General features: G+C 31.4%; 1 protein-coding gene across 4 annotated transcripts in view; it reads left to right on the forward strand.

The window, feature by feature from the left end:
* The first annotated feature begins 4,283 nt into the window (after positions 1–4,283).
* The window catches only part of capu (formin protein cappuccino), a 44,390-nt gene continuing 24,782 nt past the window's right edge, over positions 4,284–23,891 (forward strand). For 2 of the 4 annotated variants that reach the window (XM_076409630.1, XM_076409632.1), the window contains exons 1-6: positions 4,284–4,321; positions 4,376–4,414; positions 7,280–7,545; positions 12,484–12,715; positions 12,772–12,970; positions 15,164–15,343. In XM_076409630.1, coding sequence (XP_076265745.1) covers positions 7,322–7,545; positions 12,484–12,715; positions 12,772–12,970; positions 15,164–15,343 — 835 coding nt within the window. In that variant the 5' untranslated portion in view covers positions 4,284–4,321; positions 4,376–4,414; positions 7,280–7,321. Of the gene's footprint in view, positions 4,322–4,375; positions 4,415–6,829; positions 7,138–7,279; positions 7,546–12,483; positions 12,716–12,771; positions 12,971–15,163; positions 15,344–23,891 lie in introns of those variants that run through there. The other 2 variants (XM_076409629.1, XM_076409631.1) reach the window with 1 other exon arrangement.

The following is a 23,891-nucleotide window of genomic DNA, read 5'->3' on the forward strand; positions in this document are numbered from 1 at the left end:
AGCCCCAGAAGACATTTGAGAGATTTCATATTCTACATATCGACTCGTCCTTTTTGAAAACCACTATATCATTCCGCAATGAAAAGCCAGAGTAATGCAAGAGAACGATGAAAGGAAAAATAATAGGAAAAAGAAAAGACAGTAGTGATTGAGTGCTGATTATGATCAATCACACCAATAGGGATTATTTAACACCTCCTTACTAATTACAAGAATATAACTACCACATAATTTATGTTGTTGGTATAAATATTAAAATGTAAAGTTGAAAATAGAAAGCAATTGGATACGATACAGACTCTTTTCTCTTAATAATATTTATTATTGGTTCAAACGTAAATTAAAATTAGTTTCAATTGAAAAAATATTTTATACAAAGTCATGGAAAACTTGCTGAAAAATTATCAAATATATGACTGAAAAAAGTATGCCCTGGTCTTCTAAAGAGCATTGTTTGATTATCTACCCTTTTTTGCAGTTAGATATTGCAAACAGGTTATAAGTTTGATTTTAAGGCATAAATACCAACTAAATGTTAAACTTTCACGAGCACCTGCTTATCAGAAACATATGCACAAAGATGTATTTTTATTATTATTTAATTAATATATTGTTACTAGTCGTTTCCGTGTAACCTACAATTTGTCTTTATGATAACTTAAATCTAAGTATATAATTAGGAGGACCCATTGGCACTATCTCAGTCTCTGGTGAAATTATGTTTATACATGCCACTGCTGAATTTTTTAATATGTGCACCTCACTACACAAAACTACACAAGATCAGATGGTTTAATACTTTTGAGTCTGTGTCCTGTTCTTTAGGTATCCAATAGTTGTAATATTTGAAATATTCGTGTGAGAATGGAATCTTTCCTTATGCCCCCTTGCAATTCTCTTGATTTCATGACTGACTGCGGGTATCTGAAGGTCTCGATGTTGATAATCAGTCCTATAGTATTTGGGTGCACCCACAATACCTCTCAGGACTTTGTTCTGAAAAATTTGTATTTTATTTATGTTACTCTTTGCAGAGCATCCCCATAATTGTCCCCAACTCCGTATGTCTATATATTAATATTTGTCTATATAATTAGCCAGTACATTTTACTATATTTCAATTACATTTCTTTTCATTTCCTCTTTATATGTTCCTTCCAGCGAAGTTTTGCATCATTATTCATTCCGAGATATTTAGCGTTGTTGCTAATGGAATGATAGTATTATTTAATGTTATGGATCCTTGTAGGGTCTGTCTATAGGTGAACTGCACATGTACAGATTTACTTTCATTAATTCTTATTTTCCAAGCTTGTATCCAATTATTTATATTGTCACTTGCCTGTTGCAATTTTCGTGAGGTTTCTTCACAATTGTCACCGACAATTATAATCGCACTATCATCAGCAAGTATATCACAAGTGTAGAGTAGATAAAGCATTGGTCCCAGTATTTATTGTAGAGTAAGCTTCTTCTTGTTTGACACTAAACATTCTGGTTGTATTGTATGATTTTAATAGTTCGGTATGTTGTTTTGGTAGCATTTTATGTAGTTTATGAATAAGGCCTTCATGCCAAACCTTATTGAAAGCTTGTGCTACATCTAAAAATATAGCTGAGCATACATTTTACTTTCGTAGGCTTTTTCAATAACATCTGTTATTCTGTGGACCCGGTCAATTGTTGAGTTCTTGTTAGTAAACACAAACTGGTGTGTTGGTATTAGGTTTTTTCTCTCTATGATCAGTTTTATTATTTTCAACAGCGATTTTTCAAAAACCTTAGATATTACTGGTAGCAGTGATATAGGTCTATAGGCTTTTATTTCGTTTGCTGACTTCCCAGGTTTTGGGATCATTATAATTTCCGCCATCTTTCAAATGTCTGGGACATGTTTTAATCTAAATGCTGTATTGATCAAGTTGGTGAGTTTTATAATTCCCTTTCCTGGTAGTTTTTGCAGTAATTCTCCTCTTATTAAATGGTAGCCTGGGGATTTCCTGGGGTTAATGTCAGTTTTAGTAACTTTGGTTAACTCTTTCGGCGTGACTAATACAATCATCGAATTTTCAGCTTCTATGTCCGGCAAATTATGTTCAATATTAGTTTCATATCCCGTCCCCGGCCTACCGAAGTAAAACACATTATTTTTATTTAACATAGTTTTTTTTATTCAACATAATTATCTTTAAGGCTGATACACTAATACAAGCGACCGTCCAACTTTTCGATACCATTTTTGTAGTACGATTTGTCCTTTGCTTCAAAATAGGCCCCAGTTTCCTCAAGCACCTCTTCATTTGACGAAAATTTCTTCCCAGCGAGCATTCTTTTGAGATTTAAGAAAAGGAAATAGTTGCTGGAGGCTAGATCTGGAGAATAGGGTGGATGAGGAGTTACCATCGTTCTCACTGACTTGTGACACGGTGCATTCTCTTGGTGAAACAGCACTTTCTTTTTTTTCAAATGCGGCCGTTTTTCGGCGATTTTGTTCTTCAAACAGTCCAATAATGCTATGTAATAGTGGGTGTTGAGAGTCCTTCCTTTTTCAAGGTAGCCAATGAAAATTATACCATGCGCATCCCAAAATACATACGCCATAACCTTGCCAGCCGACTGTTACGTTTTCCCACGCTTTGGAGCGGGTTCATCGTGTGCAGTTCACCCGGACGACTGTCGATTGGACTTCGGACTGAAATGATGGACCCATGTTTGATCCATTGTCACATATCGACACAAAAACTCGGGTTTATTAAGATTGATCATCTTCAAACACTGCTCCGAATCATCAACTCGTCGTTGTTTTTGGTCAAAAGTGAGCTCGCGCGGTACCCACTTTGCACAGAGCTTTCTCATACCCAAATATTCGTAAATGATATGATGCACACGTTCAGTTGATATCTTTAGAGTGTTTGCTATTTCATTCAGTTTCAATTTACGGTCATTCAAAATGATTTTGTAGATTTTTTAATGTTTTTGTCGGTAACAACCTCTTTAGAGGGTCCACTGCGTTCACCGTCTTCGGTGCTCATTTCACCATGTGTAAAATTAGCATACTAATCCTTGATGATTGATCTTACTGGGGCAGTGTCCGGAAACTTGGCATCAAGCCAAATTTTTGCTCCAACTGTATTTTTTCCTTTCAAAAAGCAATATTTTATCAACACGCGAAATTCCTTTTTATTCATTTATTTCATAATAACAAAAGTTGCTTCACTCAAAATGCTCAAAAAACTCAAAATTCACAAACAAATGATCTGACAGCTGTCAAATTTATACAGGCATCTTTTAAGGGCTACGGCTAATTAAAAAATGTATGGATTTAATTCTAGTAGCGCCATCAATATGTCAGGCCGGTGACTTTTTAATTGGTCTGTTAGTAGTTTCATGCAAATTTGTGCTATTCGTCTTGATAAATTTCTGTTACAAGGCAGCATAAAACCTATGAAATATAAGATAAATAGTCCAAATAAATCGAAACTCGCCAAAAGATATAGACTATATAGTATATAGTATTCCAATGGCGCAATGTAGAAATAATGGTTAGGAAATGCTAGTCAACATAATATCATGTTTCACAACGCTACTGATAGGTGTTTAGTTTAATATTACGATGTTACAAATTTTGTGTTTTATTTCTATAAAAATCCTAATAAATACAGTTGTAGTTTTTCTATCCTTTATTGTAATTATTACTTCTTGTTCTTCTTGATTGGCGTTTGACTTAATATTATTATTTTTCAAATGTTGTGCTTTTATTTCTACAGAAATCAACAACAGTTATAATTTTTCTATTCATTATTGTTAGTATTATATTTTGTTTAAAAGCAAAAACTTTTATTTCACGTCAAACATTATTTTATTTAGGGAAGAGAGTGATGACTGTTGAACCACGAACACAAAACGATCCTAATCGCTTAATTTTTAATTTAATTTTACATAATAACAAAAACACAGAGTCTTTCTAGTCAAGACTATTACATGATGTAACATAAATATCAGGTTTCTGTGTTTCTTCTTCAATTACTTTTAAACAGGCAGTATTCTTAAAAAGGAATTCAAATTTTTCATTTCGCATATTAATACATATTTTTTCACCATCTACTACAAATCAAACCAAATATAAGGTTTATTAATAATAAAATAGGACCAAGGACGTTGTGAGATACCGGATTTGTTTATATTCGTATCAAAAATATACACATAACACGACTGCTCATTATCACTGTCAAGTCTTTCCCGATGAACCATATAATACAGATTCACTGATTGTGTTTAAATGTAAATGTGATGGACATGGACACATCGATTAAAATAAAATGTAATGTTTATTTTTAGTTACGATTATTTATCTACATACTATTTTTGCTTTTAGTCAGTGTTTATCCGCAGTAGATGTACCATCGAAAAATGTGTATGTATATTCTCGTATAATTTATTGTACATTTTTGCCATTAAATATCTTACCACTGCTACAGAAATAAGGTAAAAAGAGAAAGATAGCGTGGGAGGGTACGTCAAATTTATATCTAATACAGCCCCACCGCTACTTTCAACCCTTATCGATTTTAATGCTCGAGGTTGCCAGTTTTATTTTTTTTTGCTAATAAAAAAATATTTTATTTTTACATAAATGGAATAACTATTATATTATAAATAGGTAATAATTAGTGGTATGTTTAGTGTTGGTGTTCAAAGCGGTGACTTTTAATACGTCATATGACAAATCAAAACCTTCAAAACAATAATCAAATATTTTAGATCAATAAGAATCAATTAGTGTCGGAGACTTAATGAAATATGGAATAAATCCTGAACATTTTATAGTAAGTTATTTTATAATAGAAGATTTAAATGATATTGAGAGATCATTTCATTATATCGTAGTTTTTATTGTTATAGTTAATCTACAAATACATGTGTATATATATACACATATGTATGTTATAACTTTCTTTCTTTGATAGAAAATGTTACTTATATTTTCAACTGCGCTTTGTTTTATATTAATGCTTGATTAATTCAGCTTTCTTTTGATTAACGAATGATTTTTATTCTGCCTTTTTTATATTTCTATTATTTATACTTAAATTAATAATAATTAAAAAATATTTACAATAAATTATTGAACAATATAAAAAAATGAATAAAAATGTCAAAGAGTTTGTTTAAAATTTAGATTTTGTGACATAATTTTCATGTTTTTCATTTTTGTTATAGGACGACACGTTTCTTGATAATTTCGGTAATTATGTTAAATGAGTTAAAATAACATTAAAATAAATGAAAATAGACTTTTAAAAATATTATTTCATTTACAAACCATTAACGATGCATATATTTTATCTAATATATATACACTATCATCATATACTAAACCCTTTTCTTTTTCCCAGAAAGGCTCATCTTTGTACATTTCCGTTTGAGGATAGAATCTGAATCTTCTCTCCATCTTTTTATTGTCCTGGTAAAATCGTTCACCTTGCTCTTCATCCACATCTCCTAAATTTTCCGGAAATTAGTCGATACGGAAATCAAAAGTATACTTTTGAACTCATTAGGCAACCTTAAGCCTGAAATACTTTACCATGGCTTTAACAATTTGTTTATAGTTACGATCTTGTATGACAGCCTAGAAATTTCCCTATGACCTCCTCAAGGCATTCCACTTGTGGGTTAGTCAAAAGCCATCTAGCCTGGTCCGAAGAAAACACCTTCCTTTACCTTTGCTTCTGATCCATTCTCTACCTTTGGGAAGTGATTTTATAAATTGTTTCATCAATCCCAACTGCATGTGCAGTGACGGTAAAAGAACTTTATGCGGATATGCTAATGTTTCTTATAGGATGAACCTTTTACTAGCTATAAGCTCCCTGGGCGTCTCTTCTTGGTCCGATGATTTGTTAGATACCTGCTATCCCATAGGCACAAAATGCAAAGGAATTTGGTAAACGCAGCCTGTTGTCCGAGCAATATACACAAAATTTAAAGTTGCCGTACACCTGTCTACCATAATTTTCATGTTTTGCTAGTTTTTTCCTAGTCCTCGTAGGTTTCTTTGAGGTGTATGGAATGACCTACAAGTAAAAATGGAAGCATGAAAAACGCCGTTGTCAAGCTAAACTGTTTTTAAGGCTTCTTTTTGGTGTATTGAATACTGTATCGTATTGGATCTTAATTGCATTTCAATAAATATTGACGTCCTGGAATTTTTCTGTATATTTTCATTTCCAGCATGCCAGAATACATAACTTTTTCCTCGTTAAAAGAAATTGACAATTGCTACTTTGCTTATTGTTGCGTTTTAACTACCTTTTCTTTTATACACATCATTATTTATTCAACTGTTATTTAATTAGTGAATGATTTTCATTGCTTATTTTTATCCTATAATTTATATCTACAATAACTAAATTTGAAAAAAAATTACAAGAAATTATTCAATATTTTATTTTAAATAATTCAGACTAATACAGTAAAGAGAAATGTAATAGTATGGATGTTTATAATTGACCTCAATTTTATTTTAAACAATAGAAATACGCATAAGGAAAACAAAGAAACAAGAAATGCATGATGACACATGAAAAACTAGATAACCTAAAATAAATCGTACAGGAAATGATACATAAAATCAAAGTGCAGAAATGAGGAGATAACTTTAAAGAATAAACGTGAATCATTAAATGAAGTGAAACAGTATATATTGTTTACCAGCGATAAAATTCTCATCACCATATTAATAGAAATTCTGTCAAAATCTTACTAGCAAGAAACGCGGCAACGCCGCGACGCACTGTCTGGTCGCTTTTGTCTAGTGTTGGAATCGCACAATACGTCGGATATGTCCTGAACTGGAACGGCATTAATCGTACCGTGTTAAAATGAAACTAAAAATCGGTTGCGTATCGTTGCTTCTAATGAAAAACCTTTATTTCACAGTAAATGCGTCGCTCTTTACATGTTAGGAGGGTGTTCGAAAACGAAAATGTCGAGTTTCGGCTAGAAAGAAACAAACAATTCCGGACCCCGTTCGTTTGATTTTATTTTTGTTTTTTAATTTCTGACAACATAAACGACCCGAAATGTTAGTGTTATCGCTCAAGTTTCTCGGACATATAACTCCACCACACAACGGTAAGTTTGCGTTTTTGCGATTTTTCTCTTATTGCCATATCAATTAAACAATTAAATCGTTATCGTCGATGTCAATTAACGTAGGATGTTTATTATTGTCGGTAAAACTAGTTTAATTGATGTTTTAATCCTCGATTTATAGGAAATGGACAATAAACATACGGTAGGCTCGACATCTTAAACCATGGGGAACCTTCAGACCGTCGAAGGTGGCAAATCAGCCTCCAAAAGTGGGCAAAAGACGGGAAATCGTTCAAAAATGAGATTGTTGGGTGGTAAAAAAGGGGCCAAGACCGAAGAGTGGACCAGTGTGGTTCCAGAGGATGGAACCGTTCACATACGGTTGAACCCGGAGAAAGAATCCTCGCCTAAAGTGCCGGATAGCACGGAAGTCTGCAGAACAACCAGGTATATATATTATAATATTATTAATAACTATTTTAATATTGCATGGGAAAAAGAATATCCGTGAGATATGAATTATATTATTATCTGTAACATTTATTAACTTACAGAGGGCAACGTATTCAAATAAACATTATAACTAAAATTACCTAACAAGCGAATAGTTCTCAACATAGAAATTTTCTAGAACATTTGAACTGTTCGTTTATTAAAAACTTTTTTCAAAACGCAAGCAATTATATCTATATCTTTTATATCAATACTTGAATTAATTTTATAAACCTTATTCTTTATGTAACATATAATATTTTATTTTAATTAATTATATTATAGTGTAATATATAAAATAATAAAGTTTAATTTAATTTTAATCTATTACGCAATTTTGATCAAAAATGCTTTATTAAAAGTCAAATTGCAAAATGTCCACCTCACAAAAAATAGATGATAAATAGATAATTATTACTTGCTCTTTAATTAAATAAAATGTTGGAGTAGATTCTTAATATCCGCCGTTTTGTGGTAAACGATATTTTAGATGAAACAGCGTGTGTTACACATACCATATTTTGCCAAGAATTAACTCAAATATTTAATATTCAACTATTTTAAAAACGATATTGTTAATGTTTGTCATACGACCATTTTATGTACGCGTAGTTAATTGTTTTATAGTTATTTCTACATAACTATTCAAGCTAAGGCTTATATCTATTATACACGTTTCCTAGTATCATATATTAGCTATAAAGGTGAAAACCACCAATTTCCTTGCTATTTATGCACTGTGTAAATGTTTATTGGTTAATTGAATAATTCATGAAATAATTATATATTATTTACTTTAGTGGATGATAAATAAAACAAATAAAGTAACAATTTAGACAAAAAAAGGATGTGACAGCAAAATAATGCTATATTAGGCTAAATAACTTATGTGAATGAAACAAACCTCATTAGTAAGCAATATTTAACAAGAGCTTAGCACGTACACAAATTGATCAAGATTCTTTCCTCATCTTTCTAAAGTAATATATATTTTTTATTAAAACGCAATTGCTACTTATAGGCCTCCACACATTGCAACCACCCTTTAAAAAAGTATGACAAATGTGGTTAAACCCTCATCACCATAACGAACTTACGAGTTCCTTAAGATATCTTCTATATCCCCTCTGATATCCGCCTTATTCCGCAATCATTTGGCAATCTTAATCTAAATCACTACGTACTAAAAATTACTGATAATATATTTTTAAGTAAAAACTAAAATTTAAAAGAATCTCAAGATCACTAACATAATAGAATCACTAATACTGGCGTTTCTTCGGCATATCGACAACTTCATTTTGAACGTTATAATATAAAGACCCAATAAATCCATATATATTAATATATTAAAATAAATATGACAACATCGAACAAGAACTACTCGACCGCTGATTTTATTCATCCTCAGTGTACAAACACAACATCAAATACCGACTACAAATATCGTCAGAACCCCCATGTCGTACTCAAAAATAATAATAAACACTTACTGGAAATCAAATAAACAAAATTTCATGATACCATAGCCGATTTCATTTGCATAGTGCAGAAGACAGTGATAATTAGTTTGTGAGGTGTGTGTTATTTTGCATAAATGTCAGTGAAGAAAATTAGGAAACTGTAGTTAGTATTTGGTATTATTTAGTAAATATTGAAGTGAGAGGAAGGTAAATGTAATAAATTATTAAACTGCTAAATAATTTTAAAATTAATTCTTAAATATTTTTTCAGAACAAAATGTTAAATGGTGCATACTGCATACAATATATATGTTTTTGTAGTTTGTTGGTTATTTACATTTTTGCAACAATAACAATAATATTAAAATAAATCGTGAAGTATAAAAGATTACGATAATTAACTAAAATATTTAGCTAATTAGGATATTCTCGAAAATATAATAAACGTTATACTTAAATAGTTTCAATTAAACAAATTTAGTATTCCTATTTTACAAGAAGTGATGATACTATGCACGAAACCTGCTCTTCAAACTTCATTAATACGTTGTTACAAAATTGTTAATTATTATTAACAGTTTCAAATATTAGTCCTTCGAAGATGTAGTGCTCTAAACGATGTAAATTATATTTTAAAAATGAAGAAAATGGAAAGTAAAACGTTTGTTACATAAATATTTAATGATGCTCTTCATTTTCATTATGATATGTAGCTTTTGTTTGAAAAAAACAATTAATTCATATAAATTTAAAAGGCCAATGTTCAAAGTTACGACCACTACCAACATCATGCGTAATGAATATTTAACAAAACAATTTAATAATTAATTACCACTAGTATAAATATTTAATATAATACAAAAACATGTTTTCACTGTTCATCACTATTTGAAAAATAATTAACATACAGTTTGAAAATTTTATACAAATTATAGTCGCAATATTGAGTCAATTTCATTAACTGTACAGAAAGTAATTACTAAAATCGGAATGCTGAATCAATTGGTGAAGTTAAACCTTTATTAACAGGTTGATCATATTAAATCCAAATCAGTGTGAGGATTCTGAGTAATGTGGATAATAATTTTAAGTTTCAAGAATCCCTCTAGTATGTTTACTAAGGATCCATGCTTACAATTTCAATTCTGGAGAAATGAATCTTAATGCCCATACCAAGGGAAAGGAATTCGTTGCAAGCTCGTTTTCATCTTAATGACTCTGTAAATCGTTAAAAGAGCTATATTTGTGATTTAAACCACACATGGGATGGTCGAAAAATAAATATATCCACTAAATACCTACTGTGACTTGATGAACACTTGAATAACTCAAAAAATAAAAAGTATATTTTAATAAATTTTAACACAGATTCATCAGATAATGAGCAATTCTTCATTTTTATGTTCCAAATTTTTTTAAAAATTTGATTATTGACAATGAAATAAACTTTTCATTCAGGTTCACTTTAGTAAATTAAATATGGCAAAATTTTAATATTCATTATTTTTATTTGATATGTACACAGAAATGATAAAAATATATATTCATAATAAAATTAAATATAAATAATCAATATAAACAATAGCTAAACAACCTAACCTAACTTGTTTGTGTTTTTTTTTAGTTTTATAAAGTTATTCACCATGTACTTACAGATGCTAATTATGGAATGAATTGTATTTTTGGCATCCATGACTTTTATTGTATGAGTTAAAGAAATCTGCTTGAAGGAAAGCCCATGAAATATGTTTAGAAACTTATGGTGATGTTGTTCGGCCATATTCCAATTACTAGTTTTGCTTTCGACGATTTAGAAGTGCTAATTTTGATATATATGATAAAGAAAATTTTGGAGGACCGAAAACTTCGAAGACAACTAATTGCAAGATTTATTCTTCAAGAAAACTAGCTCAAATATGTAAAGAATTGGTGTAAACTCACCAGTCATAGAGCCTTATGATTACCACTTTTTCAGATCAATACATGGTTTCGCTGGAATATGGATCCGATTCTTTATTCACTGAATCGAAATTCCTTTTAATACGGTATTGCCAGAAACATCTAATAAAAGGTGTAGAAAATTAGAAAAATATTTTGGTTAATATATAACACATGGGCTGAAAAGTCCCTGGCGTAACAAAGAAAACATATATTTTTTGTTTAAAATTGGCTTTATTCATCAATGTAATCTCCCACAAGAAACAGACAATCATTCTAGGGCCGCTCTATCATTTCAATACCACATATGTAGAACGATATATATTTTGCCTCAAAATAGGCCTGTCACCAGTTGGTGTCCATTCAAATGACCATCGTTTAGATTCCGGAGTGAAGTGATGAATCAATGTTTCATCCATTGTCACATATCGACGCAAAAATTCCGGTTTGTTACGTTTAAACATGGCCAAACACTACTCAGAATCATCAACACGTTCTTGTTTTTAGTCAACAATGAGCAAACGCGGCACCCACTTTGAATAGAGCTTTCTCATGGTTAAATGCTCATGCAATATAAAACGAAGACGTCATTTTGATATCTTTACGATGTTAGCGAACTCACGCTTCGCTTTTCAATCATTTAAAACGATTTTGTAGATTTTTTTAATATTTTCTGATGTTACCACCTCATTTGGACGTCCACTGCGTTCTGCATCATCGTTGTCTCTACGGTCACGTAGATGATGGAGCCGAGTCCTTGTAACACTTTTCAAGCCACTGGCTCGCCTGAACAGTATTTTTCCCATCAAGAAGCAGTGTAAAATGAACACACGAAATTGTTTTTGATCTATTATTTTGAAAATAACAAAAGTACTCTTAGCACAATAACTCACAAACTTATGAGTAGAAATCATGAAATTTTAACAGCTTTTTTTCGGAGGTTAATATTGACTGAAAAAACGATAATGTGTTAGGCCCGATACTTTTTAGTTCATGTATTATGGTGCCAGTTTTTATTAATAAGTGCCTTTTTAAAGTTAAATTGTCATGATACATGTAAGCTTCTAATAGCCATAAAAATTGCCACTGTAATATAATGTATTTCATATCCTATTCAATTTTTAATTAAAATGAATTCACTAGCACTGTAATCAATATCACTTCATTAATATTTACGGGTCTTATAGAATATTTAATGTTCAATAAGTTTGTTTTTAGTTCAATAATTCAATTATTACTTATATTCTATTACAACATATACCGGTATTTTACGACTATTCTTTTATTCTACGTTAAAGACAGTAATGAATAATATTGATATATATTTACTAATGCCAAAATAATCGATAAAACCACAAGAATTAACGCACATGATGACTGTTTGTAATTGAGTTAACTGGCCCGCATTTCACCAGCGGTCTTAGTAATTTGTATTCATCTTGTGGAACATCGGGAACGCTTATCAATACTCACCAGACCCTCGTCGTTTCAGTTCGGAATCTCACTTCACGCTAGCGCTCAGTCCAGCGGCATTCAACCAAGATCGCATCATTTCGTCCGAGAATGACAAACCCGACTCGGTATCAACTTCGGCCCCGACTGATGACGAAACTATGCCCGTTACATTGAATACGGACGAGAAACAGGAGAATGGATTCTTTAACGAAGTGTTCCAGCCGCTGAACAGCTTCAAATTGAACGAGTACCGAGCCAGGGTAGACCAGGTGACTATCTTAAAACGTTCCATATCAATATTTTTACTAAATCTCCACTCGTCTAGGAAAAAGTTACGAAGCTCAGTAAATTAGGGGTATCAAAAACTTCTCAGATCAGTTTGGAGCAGGATGGCACAGGTTTCTCTAGCGGCGTGGTGGAAATTACCGAGAACGAGCAAAATGAGCTTGATGATGAAGACCACATGGATGAAGCAGTATTTTACGACAAAGATGATAAAGAAAACAGTAAAAGAGTTCAAAATAGTAAGTATTTCAACCTTTTTGGTAATAGTATAGGTCGATGACCTTTTGATAAGTAATTAAATTTTTTTGTCACTGGTAATTTATTTGAATCGCTATTTTAAATGGTATTTCAAACTCCTTTTCTTATACTACAGGAAAAAATGTTAATTTAATAATAATTAAAGGTAATTTGACATATACATGAAGATGGGAAAAATTTGTTTTACCAAAACGTCTTCAAAAACATTTAAAGATAAGTTATACACTGCAACACAAGTCTTATATTTCCTATTTAAATTTTAATGATACTTTCATGATTTATACACTTTAGAATATTACAAGCCGAAGTTATTTGTCTTAATTTTATTTAAAAAATGACAAAGCACAAAGCTCAATAATCTGCTCTTCATGTATCAAATATGTCATATACATAAGTACAATGTTTTTTATTGATATCAACACCTCTAATAGATTATGTGAGGAATCTCATTATCTAGAATTTTGATATCCAACTTATAAATGGTTCATACTATAATTACGTTCTTGTTATAAAAATTTCAAATTAAATAAAGTCTTCTGAGTCTGCACATGCGCATTTCATTCTATTTAATAGCTATTTGTTGAAGACAGTTGTTAAATAACCTAAAAAGTTAAGGAAAGGCCAATTTCATGCATATTAATATAGTACGTTTCCACTGAAATGTTGTCTACACCATATAAAAGATAGACGTCTTTTTTAGCGGTGTCCTATGCAGTTCTAATAAATAATCTGAATCACAGATAAATAGATCTCTCTTCTATTTATTTCTAGCTTATTTATTCCAACAAGAAGAAAAATAGTAAAAACAAGAAAAACTTTGGTTCCAGTTATTTCAAGCAATTAAACAAATTGTTGTATTATTTAAAATTTTATATAGTTTTTCTTTTTAATACCTTCCAACACTGAATGTGCACATTTTTTTTGTAAAACTTTTTAATAATTTAATTTATTTTAATGTTGTTGAAGCGGAACTATTTATCTATCTTTTATCATCTCCGCTATCTTATACTCTCTAGTACTTATAGTAGGATTTATTTAAACAGAACCTTCAATATTAATCATCTTTTTTAAATTTTCTACCATTAGATGGTAGTTGTAGAAGTTATCAAATGTCGAGGGTTTAAAACAAAACTTTTATCTCAAATTTTCGTAATATGGAATGGTTTACCTAGATATAGTATCTCTAATTGCGAATAGCCCACGGTTGGGCATTTGAGCTAACGCAATCCGCCTTTATTGACCATGAACCCTGAACTACCAGCTTCTGCACAAATTGCAATACATTAGGTTAATTCACGGCAACTTTAGTCCACCTTTGGTGTCCTTACACCCGCAATTGGTTGTGCCAAAATAAACGTGGTGTTTTTCAAAGCAATAAGTTCAATTTAAGAAATTTTAAACCATCATTAATAAATTTATAGTCTGAATTGCTATGCTTTTAACCAAACTCCATTAAACTATGTTCAGGAACTGTGGAACGATTGCCAATCTAACGTCAACTTGTCTTCTTTTCTTGAAAGCTTGTTTCTCTTCCAATGCTTCGTAAAAAAATTTATTAAAAATTTTATTCCGTAGTGAAAAAACGAAAGGCATCAAATTAAAATAATATTTGATCAATTGGAAGACACATATCTTAACAGAAATTATATGTGAAATACTTCAGGTTAATGGAAGAAGTAGTAGTTCTGAATCGGAATAAATAAAGTAGGTTAAGCTTCAAACTAAAAGAATATTGGAATATAAATATGCAATATCAACTTTCAACCATATTAGTGACAACATTACAGTTTATAATACTGCTCTAGCTGTAGAGTAACATTGACCTTTGGTTTCAAATTAACCATGGTAATGACTCCAAATATATAGCAAATGAAAGAATTGTTTATATAATAAACATTGTTTTTGAAATATAAACGAATTGTATTCCATAGTTGTATATATCTTCATATTATTTAAAAGTTTCTCCATTTATACTGTGTATACCTAATTTAAGTGATTTAATATTTATATTTGTTAATCATCCCCAGTTACAATATCTATTTAGGGATTCACTGTATCTAATTGCAAGCAAATTTTAGTAACGCCCACTAGTAACTAATTTTAAAATGATACTTTCTTATCGCAACAAAATAAATTCTTTAGGGGGGCGTTTCTCATAGCCATTTATATTGCAGATGCGGCACCTACATATCGCAGGCACATGTCTGTACCATTGGATGTTAACACCATATCGGATAATTATAACAACCTGCAAAAAGCACCGTCTTTAACTCGGTCGGAACTGGAATCCCGTCTACAACGACCTAAATTCGTGCCTGAAAAACTGGACTTTAAGCTATATGAGAAATTCGAAGGTAATTTTTTCAATCTTTATTTTTCATGTCAATATGGTGAATGAAATTTAACCAATATTTTATACTATAACTGTATAGCTTCCATTATTACTCTTAATTATGTTATATAATAATAGACACTAGTGACTTCCCTGTGGTCGAATTTATTAAATTAATCATATGTCACTCACAACAGAGTAAAAGGAATAGTTTTAAGATAATATATAACATTAATAAAAATAATAAATATTTGTATAATATAATATATGAAAATTACTTCAAGAATTAACACCAACTAATTACTTTTAAATGACATTTAATTAAATATAATTTCCAATAAGTTTCAATAATCAACAAAGTATTGATAAGTTTACATTACTACATACCACTGAACATTATAACAATATATCATAAATTTTTTTATAACATCTTTATTAGATACGCTTAGTAAAATTTTAATTTACAATTAACATATTACTACTTTTCCTATGTACTTGGATTAATTAACAAGGAAAACGAGTGCGAGAAAATACATCAATATGTATTTCTCAATTATAAAATTATAATAACTTATAGCTATAGCTTACACTAAATGTCTACACTTTTTATAAGTTCGTATGGTTTTATTCGCTTCAATCTCCTGACATCCTGTGCGCTGTCCAGCAGTTGTATTGCTTCCACGTTAGTATGATTTAGTAAATTTCTTTCGTGTTTCAATGCAAAATCTTGGATAACTGCGCATATCCATTTGATTTCCAGATCATCGTGCAGTTCTTTGTTGGTTACATAGCGATATGCATTGGTAATCAATCGAAGAACCTTGTTTTGACAGCGTTGGGTGACTAGTTGATTTCAATTTTTAGTGCAACCACATACTTGCACCCCATAGGTCCAAATTACCTTTATAAATGTATTATAGATCAACCTCTTTGATTTTAGATCAAGTTGAGAGTATCTTCCGACTAACCAGTATAGTTGTTTTATTTTAGTTCTAATGTGTTTTGCTTTTTGGCTAACGTGATGTTTCCAATTTAATCTACCGTCAAGATGGATTCCAAGAAATTTAGCTGATTCTTCTTGATGAATTTTCATCCATTGAGTGATATAATTAAGTTTTTATTATGTCGCCGCAATGCAAAATTAATGTGGACAGATTTGGAGTTATTAAGTTGAATTTTCCAAACTTTCGTCCATTTGTAGATTTTGTTGCCTGCCACTTACACTTTTTCTATTGCCCTAGGCAGAGATATAACTTTTGCCATAATAATTGTGTCGTCAGCAAAGGTGTTTCTTTTGTTGTTGGAATGCCAGCAGTGTCGAGCAGATACAGGAGAGGTCCTAAGACGCTACCTTGTGGAACTCCAGCCGAAATAGTTTTAAATGTCGAGAACGGCATTTCGTGCGATACTCAAATTCTCTTCCGAATAAATATAACTCCAGAAATTGACAATAGTTACGCGGTAACAATTTGCTCATCTTACAGATTATTCCCAAATGCCAAACCCGAAAAGCTTGTGAGACATCCAGGAATATTGCAGGGCAGTATTTCTTTTCCTCAAACGCTCTTTCAGTAGCCGCAGTTACTCTGTGCACTGATCAATTGGTGATTGGTGGTTGGTTGAATGGTGATTTCGAAAACCAAACTGGAAAACAGCTATTATTACCAAATGTTTAACACGTTTAAATATTAGTTTCTCAAATAGCTTTGATATTGCAGGTAGTAGAGAAATAGGCCTGTAAGATTGGACATGTTCTGCAGGTTTGTCAGTTTTTTTGAGCATAATTATTTGTGCCACCTTAAAGCATTCCGGAACATGTTTCAGCCTTAAACATACATTAAATATATATGTCAACATGATGATTGCTTTTCGTGGCAGTTCTTTCAATAATCCAGGTGAAATGGTATCTATACCAGGTGCCTTTTTAGGATTGAGGTTATCAATTTCAGTGGCAACTTCCAGTAGAGAAATTAGATTTAGATCTACATCGGGTTGATAAACAGTAGATGTATCCATGGTAGATTCTATATCATCAGGTTGAAATATGTTAGCTAAGTATTGTGCGAACAATTCAGCTGTTTAATTGTCGCGTCGAATCCATTCATTTCGATCATTTTTAATTGGTGGTACTCGAATAATTGGTCTTCGAAATCTTCGAGTCGCTTTTCATAGCTAATAATCTCTGACTGCTTGTGGGCTTAATTCACTTACATACTTTTGAAAGCAATTCTATTTATATTCTCTCATATTTTGATTCGTCTGATTACTAATTCTATTAAAAGTAGTTTTGTTTGCAGAATTTATGTCTCTGTGCCACTATTCTAGCTGCTTTTCGCCTTTCTTTTATTATTTCTCTAATTGCGAAGGGGTAAATTACTTGATATTCTGATTTCTCTCTTGCTATTGGGGTAGCATCTTTTGCAGCTGACCCAATTTGTTTTATTTTTGGTTTGTTGCTCAAGATCATCTATAATTTTAAGTCTTAATTTTTAAATGATTTGTTCCTGCAGTATTAATCTGAATATATCCCAGTCAGTATATTTGTTGGTAAGATTAGGCTGTTTTATTTTTCTTAGGAATGTCGCGCCCAGTGTTAACAATACTGGAGAATGATCAGATGTTAGATCGCACAAGCTTCCTGTACTAATTTTATTTAATGAGATGCCTTTTGTAATAAAGAAATCCAGCAGGTCTGGGACTTTATTACTGTCGGTGGGCCATTAAGTGGGTTCGCGCCCTGACTAATATTTACAATTTGTAAGGTTAATGGCTTTGATTAATTCGTTTCCTTTTCCAGGTGTTATTATTCGTGAACCTCAAGCTGTATGTTTAACATTAAAGTCTTCACTAATAATAAATCTTGGGCCTAATTTTGAAAATATATCTTTATATTGTGGTTGTCCCATTTTATTTCTTGGTGGACAATATAGAGCGCCAATATTTATTTCAGCCCCGTTTTTTTTCGATACTAATTATCGTAGCTTGTATTTCTTCATTTTTAATCTCTTCCTGTTCGAAATGTTGTATATTTTATTTAATTATTGAAGCTGTTCCGCCTCGAGCCCGTTCGCTGGGGTGTAGTGTCTAGTAAGCACCATAAACCCGTTTTTTAAAGTTTTAATTTGTTTTTCACCTTTTACACTAATTTTCTTTTTCGCTATAGGCGTGACGGTCACCACTTCGTGCCCGCAAGCCCGTAATTCCGATTTAATATCGTCTCGATTTGTTGTGGACGGTAATCCTCTAATGACTACTCTATACCACTTATCACTTTTTAACTGAAAAGTGTGGTATTCGAATTTATTGAATGAATTTTTTTTCTTCATCTCAATAAGATGCTTTTTTACATTCCGGTAATCCGTTTCATTACTAAGAGTTATGTTAATATCATCGTTAGACAAAGCTTTAATCTGCACTCGGTCAGTGGCTGCTCCCTTTATTTGTGATCTAAATAAATTAAAATTGCCAACATTGCTCACCTTGATCAGAGGGGGCAGAGGGACTTTGTCTTCTTGCTTCTTTTTTTTAAATGTTTATAGCACTTTTTGTGATCTCTGACTTCTTCCTCTTTTTATTCTTATTGTTTGTTACTTCGGTCCAGTCAGACTGTTTCCCTACCTCTACTGCTAGTTCGTCTACATCAGTGTAGTAGTCTTCTGCATAATTAGTGTGCCATTTTGGTTTACCTTTCATGTGACTTTGCAGTTGCAAATGGATAGCAGCCATATCCTTAGATAATTGCAACAGTTGTTGGTTCAGACGCTCGTTATTCGCTCTTAATACTTCGTTTTATTTCAGTAATATATTCAAATCCATTATGTTGTACTGTTATAATAAAATGTTTTGTTCACTAACTTTCACTTTTTTCCTTTTTGGAAAACATGAAACGTCCTTTATTTGAGAGTACGTATTTACTTCTCTTTGGGTTGGCCGTATCCCGTACCTGGAAGTTCTTTGAAACCGTTAACCGAAGTTGACCGTAAAAAAATATAGATGTATTTTTATTTGATATTTACAGAGACTCGTTTTTGGGAAGGAAAAAACACGTCTTGACTCTATGAAGGTCGGGACCGAACTATATATCATAATTCACTTTTATGTTATGAACATAAATATGGAATAATAAATGAATTCATACATGTTAGTATATTAAAACTGTATAATGACTTCAGCATGTATATTGAAACAACAACGAGCACAGTGTGGTTATTTATTTTTTACAATTTGGAAATATATATTAAACGGGTGTATTTACAATCATTAAATTAACTATTGACTTTCTAAAACTTATGTAAAGTAAATTATCCTAATAATTCAAATAATCATTAAACATCTTAATATTTATTAATGCTTTAAAATGATTATAATTTTACCGTTTATAATTCATAATTATTTCTATTTGTCCTATGTTCCATCTATGCAAATTATGTAGTTAGTTAAATTTTATCTTCTGCATATTTTCTTTGTGTCATTTATGGTTTTATATAGTCCTTATATATATATATTTATATTATATATATATATATATATATATATATATATATATATATATAATGTATATATAATTCTAATTATTTAATGTGATTAACATGCTTCATTAACTCGTGCCCTTTTTTATGTCATTTTTGCCAATTTTTGTCTAAATTAATTTCCTATGGCAGTAGTTTTACTAGTAATTTCTATATTTTGATGTTGTTTTGTCATACGATATTATATATTAACACGCAACTATATTAATACTCATGTCTACAAGTTTTTGTTGTATTATCATTTTGATGTGGACCGCACTGCGGACAACATTCAATATTTTATTTACTACATTTCATTAATTCACTGAAACTTTTGAACTTTTGTTGCTTAAAGTTTTAGTTAAAGATATTAGAATGCCAATACAAGGAATAACAGGTAAATTGTTTTATATACACACTTTTATGCCTCATGTTAATTATCTCATTGAATAATCGTAATTATGTGGAAGTCTTTAGTTAATTTATATATACAACTATAAAATATTATTTCGTCGGTAAATAGATAATAAAATTGATCATATTAAGATTAAATTATAGTGTTAGTGGAGATCTTAATCAGTTACAATGTCCAGTGGTTGATATAATATTCTATACTTTCCTCGTAGTCTTCTGTTTTGTCCTCATGTCCACATCAGTCCAACATGGAAACTTTTTTACGTCGGTTGCTGGTTTTATCCATTGTAGCAACCTCTCGTTTACTTGTAATTCCTCATTTTGTCCATATATACTGCCACTTATGTAATTCAAAGTTTTAAGAAATAATCTTAAGAAATTGAATCATACACCTAATAATAGAGAGGGACAATGGACAACAGCTGACATATCTACAATATTTATTTATTAATAAGTTGTTGACACACCATTTGGTTTTAAATAAAGCAGTTCTTTGAGGAATATGTTCATAAAGTGACTGAATAGTCTCGATGCAATGTTATCCAATTCTTTTACCAAAACATCTGCAGATTGCTTCAATGATGTGGGAGAGGGAGCTCTACTTCTCATTCTATGCTGTAGAACTCCCCATAAGGGCTGTGTTTTATCGAGGTGTGGCGATTGGGCTGAGCAGGAACGACGTTTGACGATATTTTGATACTCCTCAAACCAAGATTGAATCTTTGACTGTGTGTATGTCCGCATTATCATTTTATGATATGAAATTGTTTGGCGGCAACATATAGCTAGTAGCTATATAGGCTAGTTATCGTAACAACTTCAGCATTTCGAGATATTCATTCGCAGTAATCTGAATGAGAAGACCAGCTGAATGCCAACGACAATGAATGTCAACGGTGAGCCATCGAACCATACAGACTTCCAATCATTACGTATCGCAGCTGGACGTTGGTTTCCGTTATAAAGGGTTTCACAATCGCAGCCCTCCCATAAATGTTAGCTATGGATGGAATGGAAACTCGGTTCATTAAATCTTTCATTTTTAGTTCATGGAGACCCAAATACTTTGATTTTTTTTTTCGCGCCTAAACTTAAATGAATATTTCGAAACTGTTTTATTGTCAGTGCTTAGTTCCGTACTGGTGTCGGGGAATGACATACTTCGGTCTACATCAATATTTTTTGGGCTCTTTCAGTGATTTGTTCTTCTTGCATGCTGTTCATCTTTAACATCAAAATTTCCGGAATGAAAGCGAGCAAAACGATACTCACATTGGCGTTCACTTAAAAATTACACAACTGTCCATGGTCTATGCTATTTTTTTCTTGTTCTGAAGTTAAATAGCAAAACATGACAAAATAATCTCCATTTTCAAAGCATAATAATATTTAACTGGGTAAATGAATGGCGCTACCTTTAATAGCTGAAATACTCCATACACTCTTACATTTTAAACTCCCATTCAATGATATTAATACTATAACAATATATTATGGGTATTACAGAAGATATGTGGCTTTAAAACCATCTATTAGGAAAAACTGAAATTACTTTTTCACTAATCTAATCTTAAAATATCAATTTAAATCAACTTAATTAAACGTGGAAAAATTATTAAATTTAAATACACAACGAATTTGAAATTATAAAAATATATATAAAAACTGTCCCATATGTGGTGGCATGAACATTATATAAATTGTAATCAAATATTTTAAAAATATATCAAATAGATAAAGTAATTTTTATCCATAGTGCGTCAATGTCTTATCACAACATCAGAATAAATAAAATAAATCCCACTTTTAAACATTAAAAATAAATGTATTTCATTCATCATCGCGGTCTCATCATTACCAACGAAAATGTGCGCCAGTTGTCATGAATCCGGTATGTTTTCTTTAATTATATTCAATCGATTATGTGCAGCCTGCAAACTGACCTTACAAACGAATCGAGACCAGGCTCAAATGATTAGAAAAATGTGTTGTTTTTTCCACTGTCTCTGGTTACATCGATGCCACTGGCTGTCGTGGTTGTTTTCTGGTTTTTTTTTCACACAACAGTGAGCTCGGCTAGAAAGTGTAAACAAAAACGTATTGTTTTTAGGTTTGTTAGTCAGTTTTAGTTCTGGGTAATAGATCTTGTTTAGCTCGACATGTACCTGCAAGGTAAAATTTATTTATATTCTAATTAATTTAACATATTTAATTCTGATCAATGTTTTACTCTGGCAAATTATTGGTCAAGTTAACCCCCAACAATATTATCATAACTGTATTACCGTAGTGAAATTATAAATTCTAATTCCTTTATATTACACATTTGCTTTACTTTTAACGTCTGGTAAATATATTTTTTTCATTAATTACATCTTACGTTAGATATGCTTAGTACAATCTTAATTTACATATTAATATATTATTACTGTTCTGTTGTACTTAAATTAATACAAAAGGAAGGCGAGTACGGGATTAATACTTCAGTATGTATTTTCCAAATAAAATTAAACTAATCAACTTAAGCTAAAGTTAAGAATATACTTATGCACTAAACAATTTCGTGTGGTTTGATTCGCTTCAATCTTCTGATTTCCTGCGTGTTCTCTAGTAGCTGTATTGCTTCTACGTTGTTGTGATTTAGCAACCTTATTTCATGTTTTAAGGCGAAATCTTGGATCACTTCGTGTATCTATTTGATTTCGAGGTCATCGTGCAGCTCTTCGTTGGTTACGTAGCGATAATCTTTGGTAATTAATCGTAGAATTACATGAATTGATGCGTTGGATTACTAGATGGTTTAATGTTATAGTGCAACCCCATATTTGCACCCCATAAACCCAAATTGGCTTTATTAGAGACTGATAAACCAATCTCTTTAATTTTAGGTTTAGCTCAGAGTATCTTCCGACTAACCAGTACAGTTGTTTGACTTTGAGTCTAATCTGCTCTGCTTTTTCTCTAACGTGATGTTTGCTGTATTTAGCTGCTTCTGCTTGAGGATCGGGCATCCATCAAGTTACATAATTAGGTTTTTGTCATTTCACCGTAACGCAAAATTAACATGGACAGATTTGGAACTTGTAAGCCATAATTTTCAGCTTCCAGTTAATTTGTAGATCTTGTTGGCCGTTACTTGTACTTTTTCTACAGCCTTAGACAGAAATACATCTAATGCCATGATAACTGTGTCGTCTATAAATGTTCTAAGTACCGTTTCTTTTGTTGTTGGTATATCAGCAGTAGAGAGCAGATATAGGAGTGGTCGAAAAACACTACGCTGTGGAGATTTTAGTGTTGAGAATGACCCTTCATGCGAGACCCCAAATTCTCTTTCGAACATATATGATAGCAGTCCACAATAATTTCTTGGTAGCAATTTGCCCATTTCGTAGAATAGTCCCAAATGTCATACCCGGTCAAAAGCTTTTGAGACGTCCAGAATTATTGCATTCAATAACCGCTGTTACTCTGTTGGTAAACATATTAATCTAACGCTATCATTTCACTGGTCAACAGCTCGACCTGACAAGCATAATTCCCTTTCATTATTAAAATAGCCTTATTTTTAAAAGACCTTGAATGTTTTCAGTATATATTTCTCTTCACAGTACTTCTTTTACAATAACGGCCAATGTATATTAGTGG

Source organism: Rhynchophorus ferrugineus, unplaced genomic scaffold (assembly GCF_030347505.1).
Source record: "Rhynchophorus ferrugineus isolate W39M unplaced genomic scaffold, kcgeb_rfMv2 rfM7, whole genome shotgun sequence".
Classification (NCBI taxonomy): domain Eukaryota; kingdom Metazoa; phylum Arthropoda; class Insecta; order Coleoptera; family Curculionidae; genus Rhynchophorus; species Rhynchophorus ferrugineus.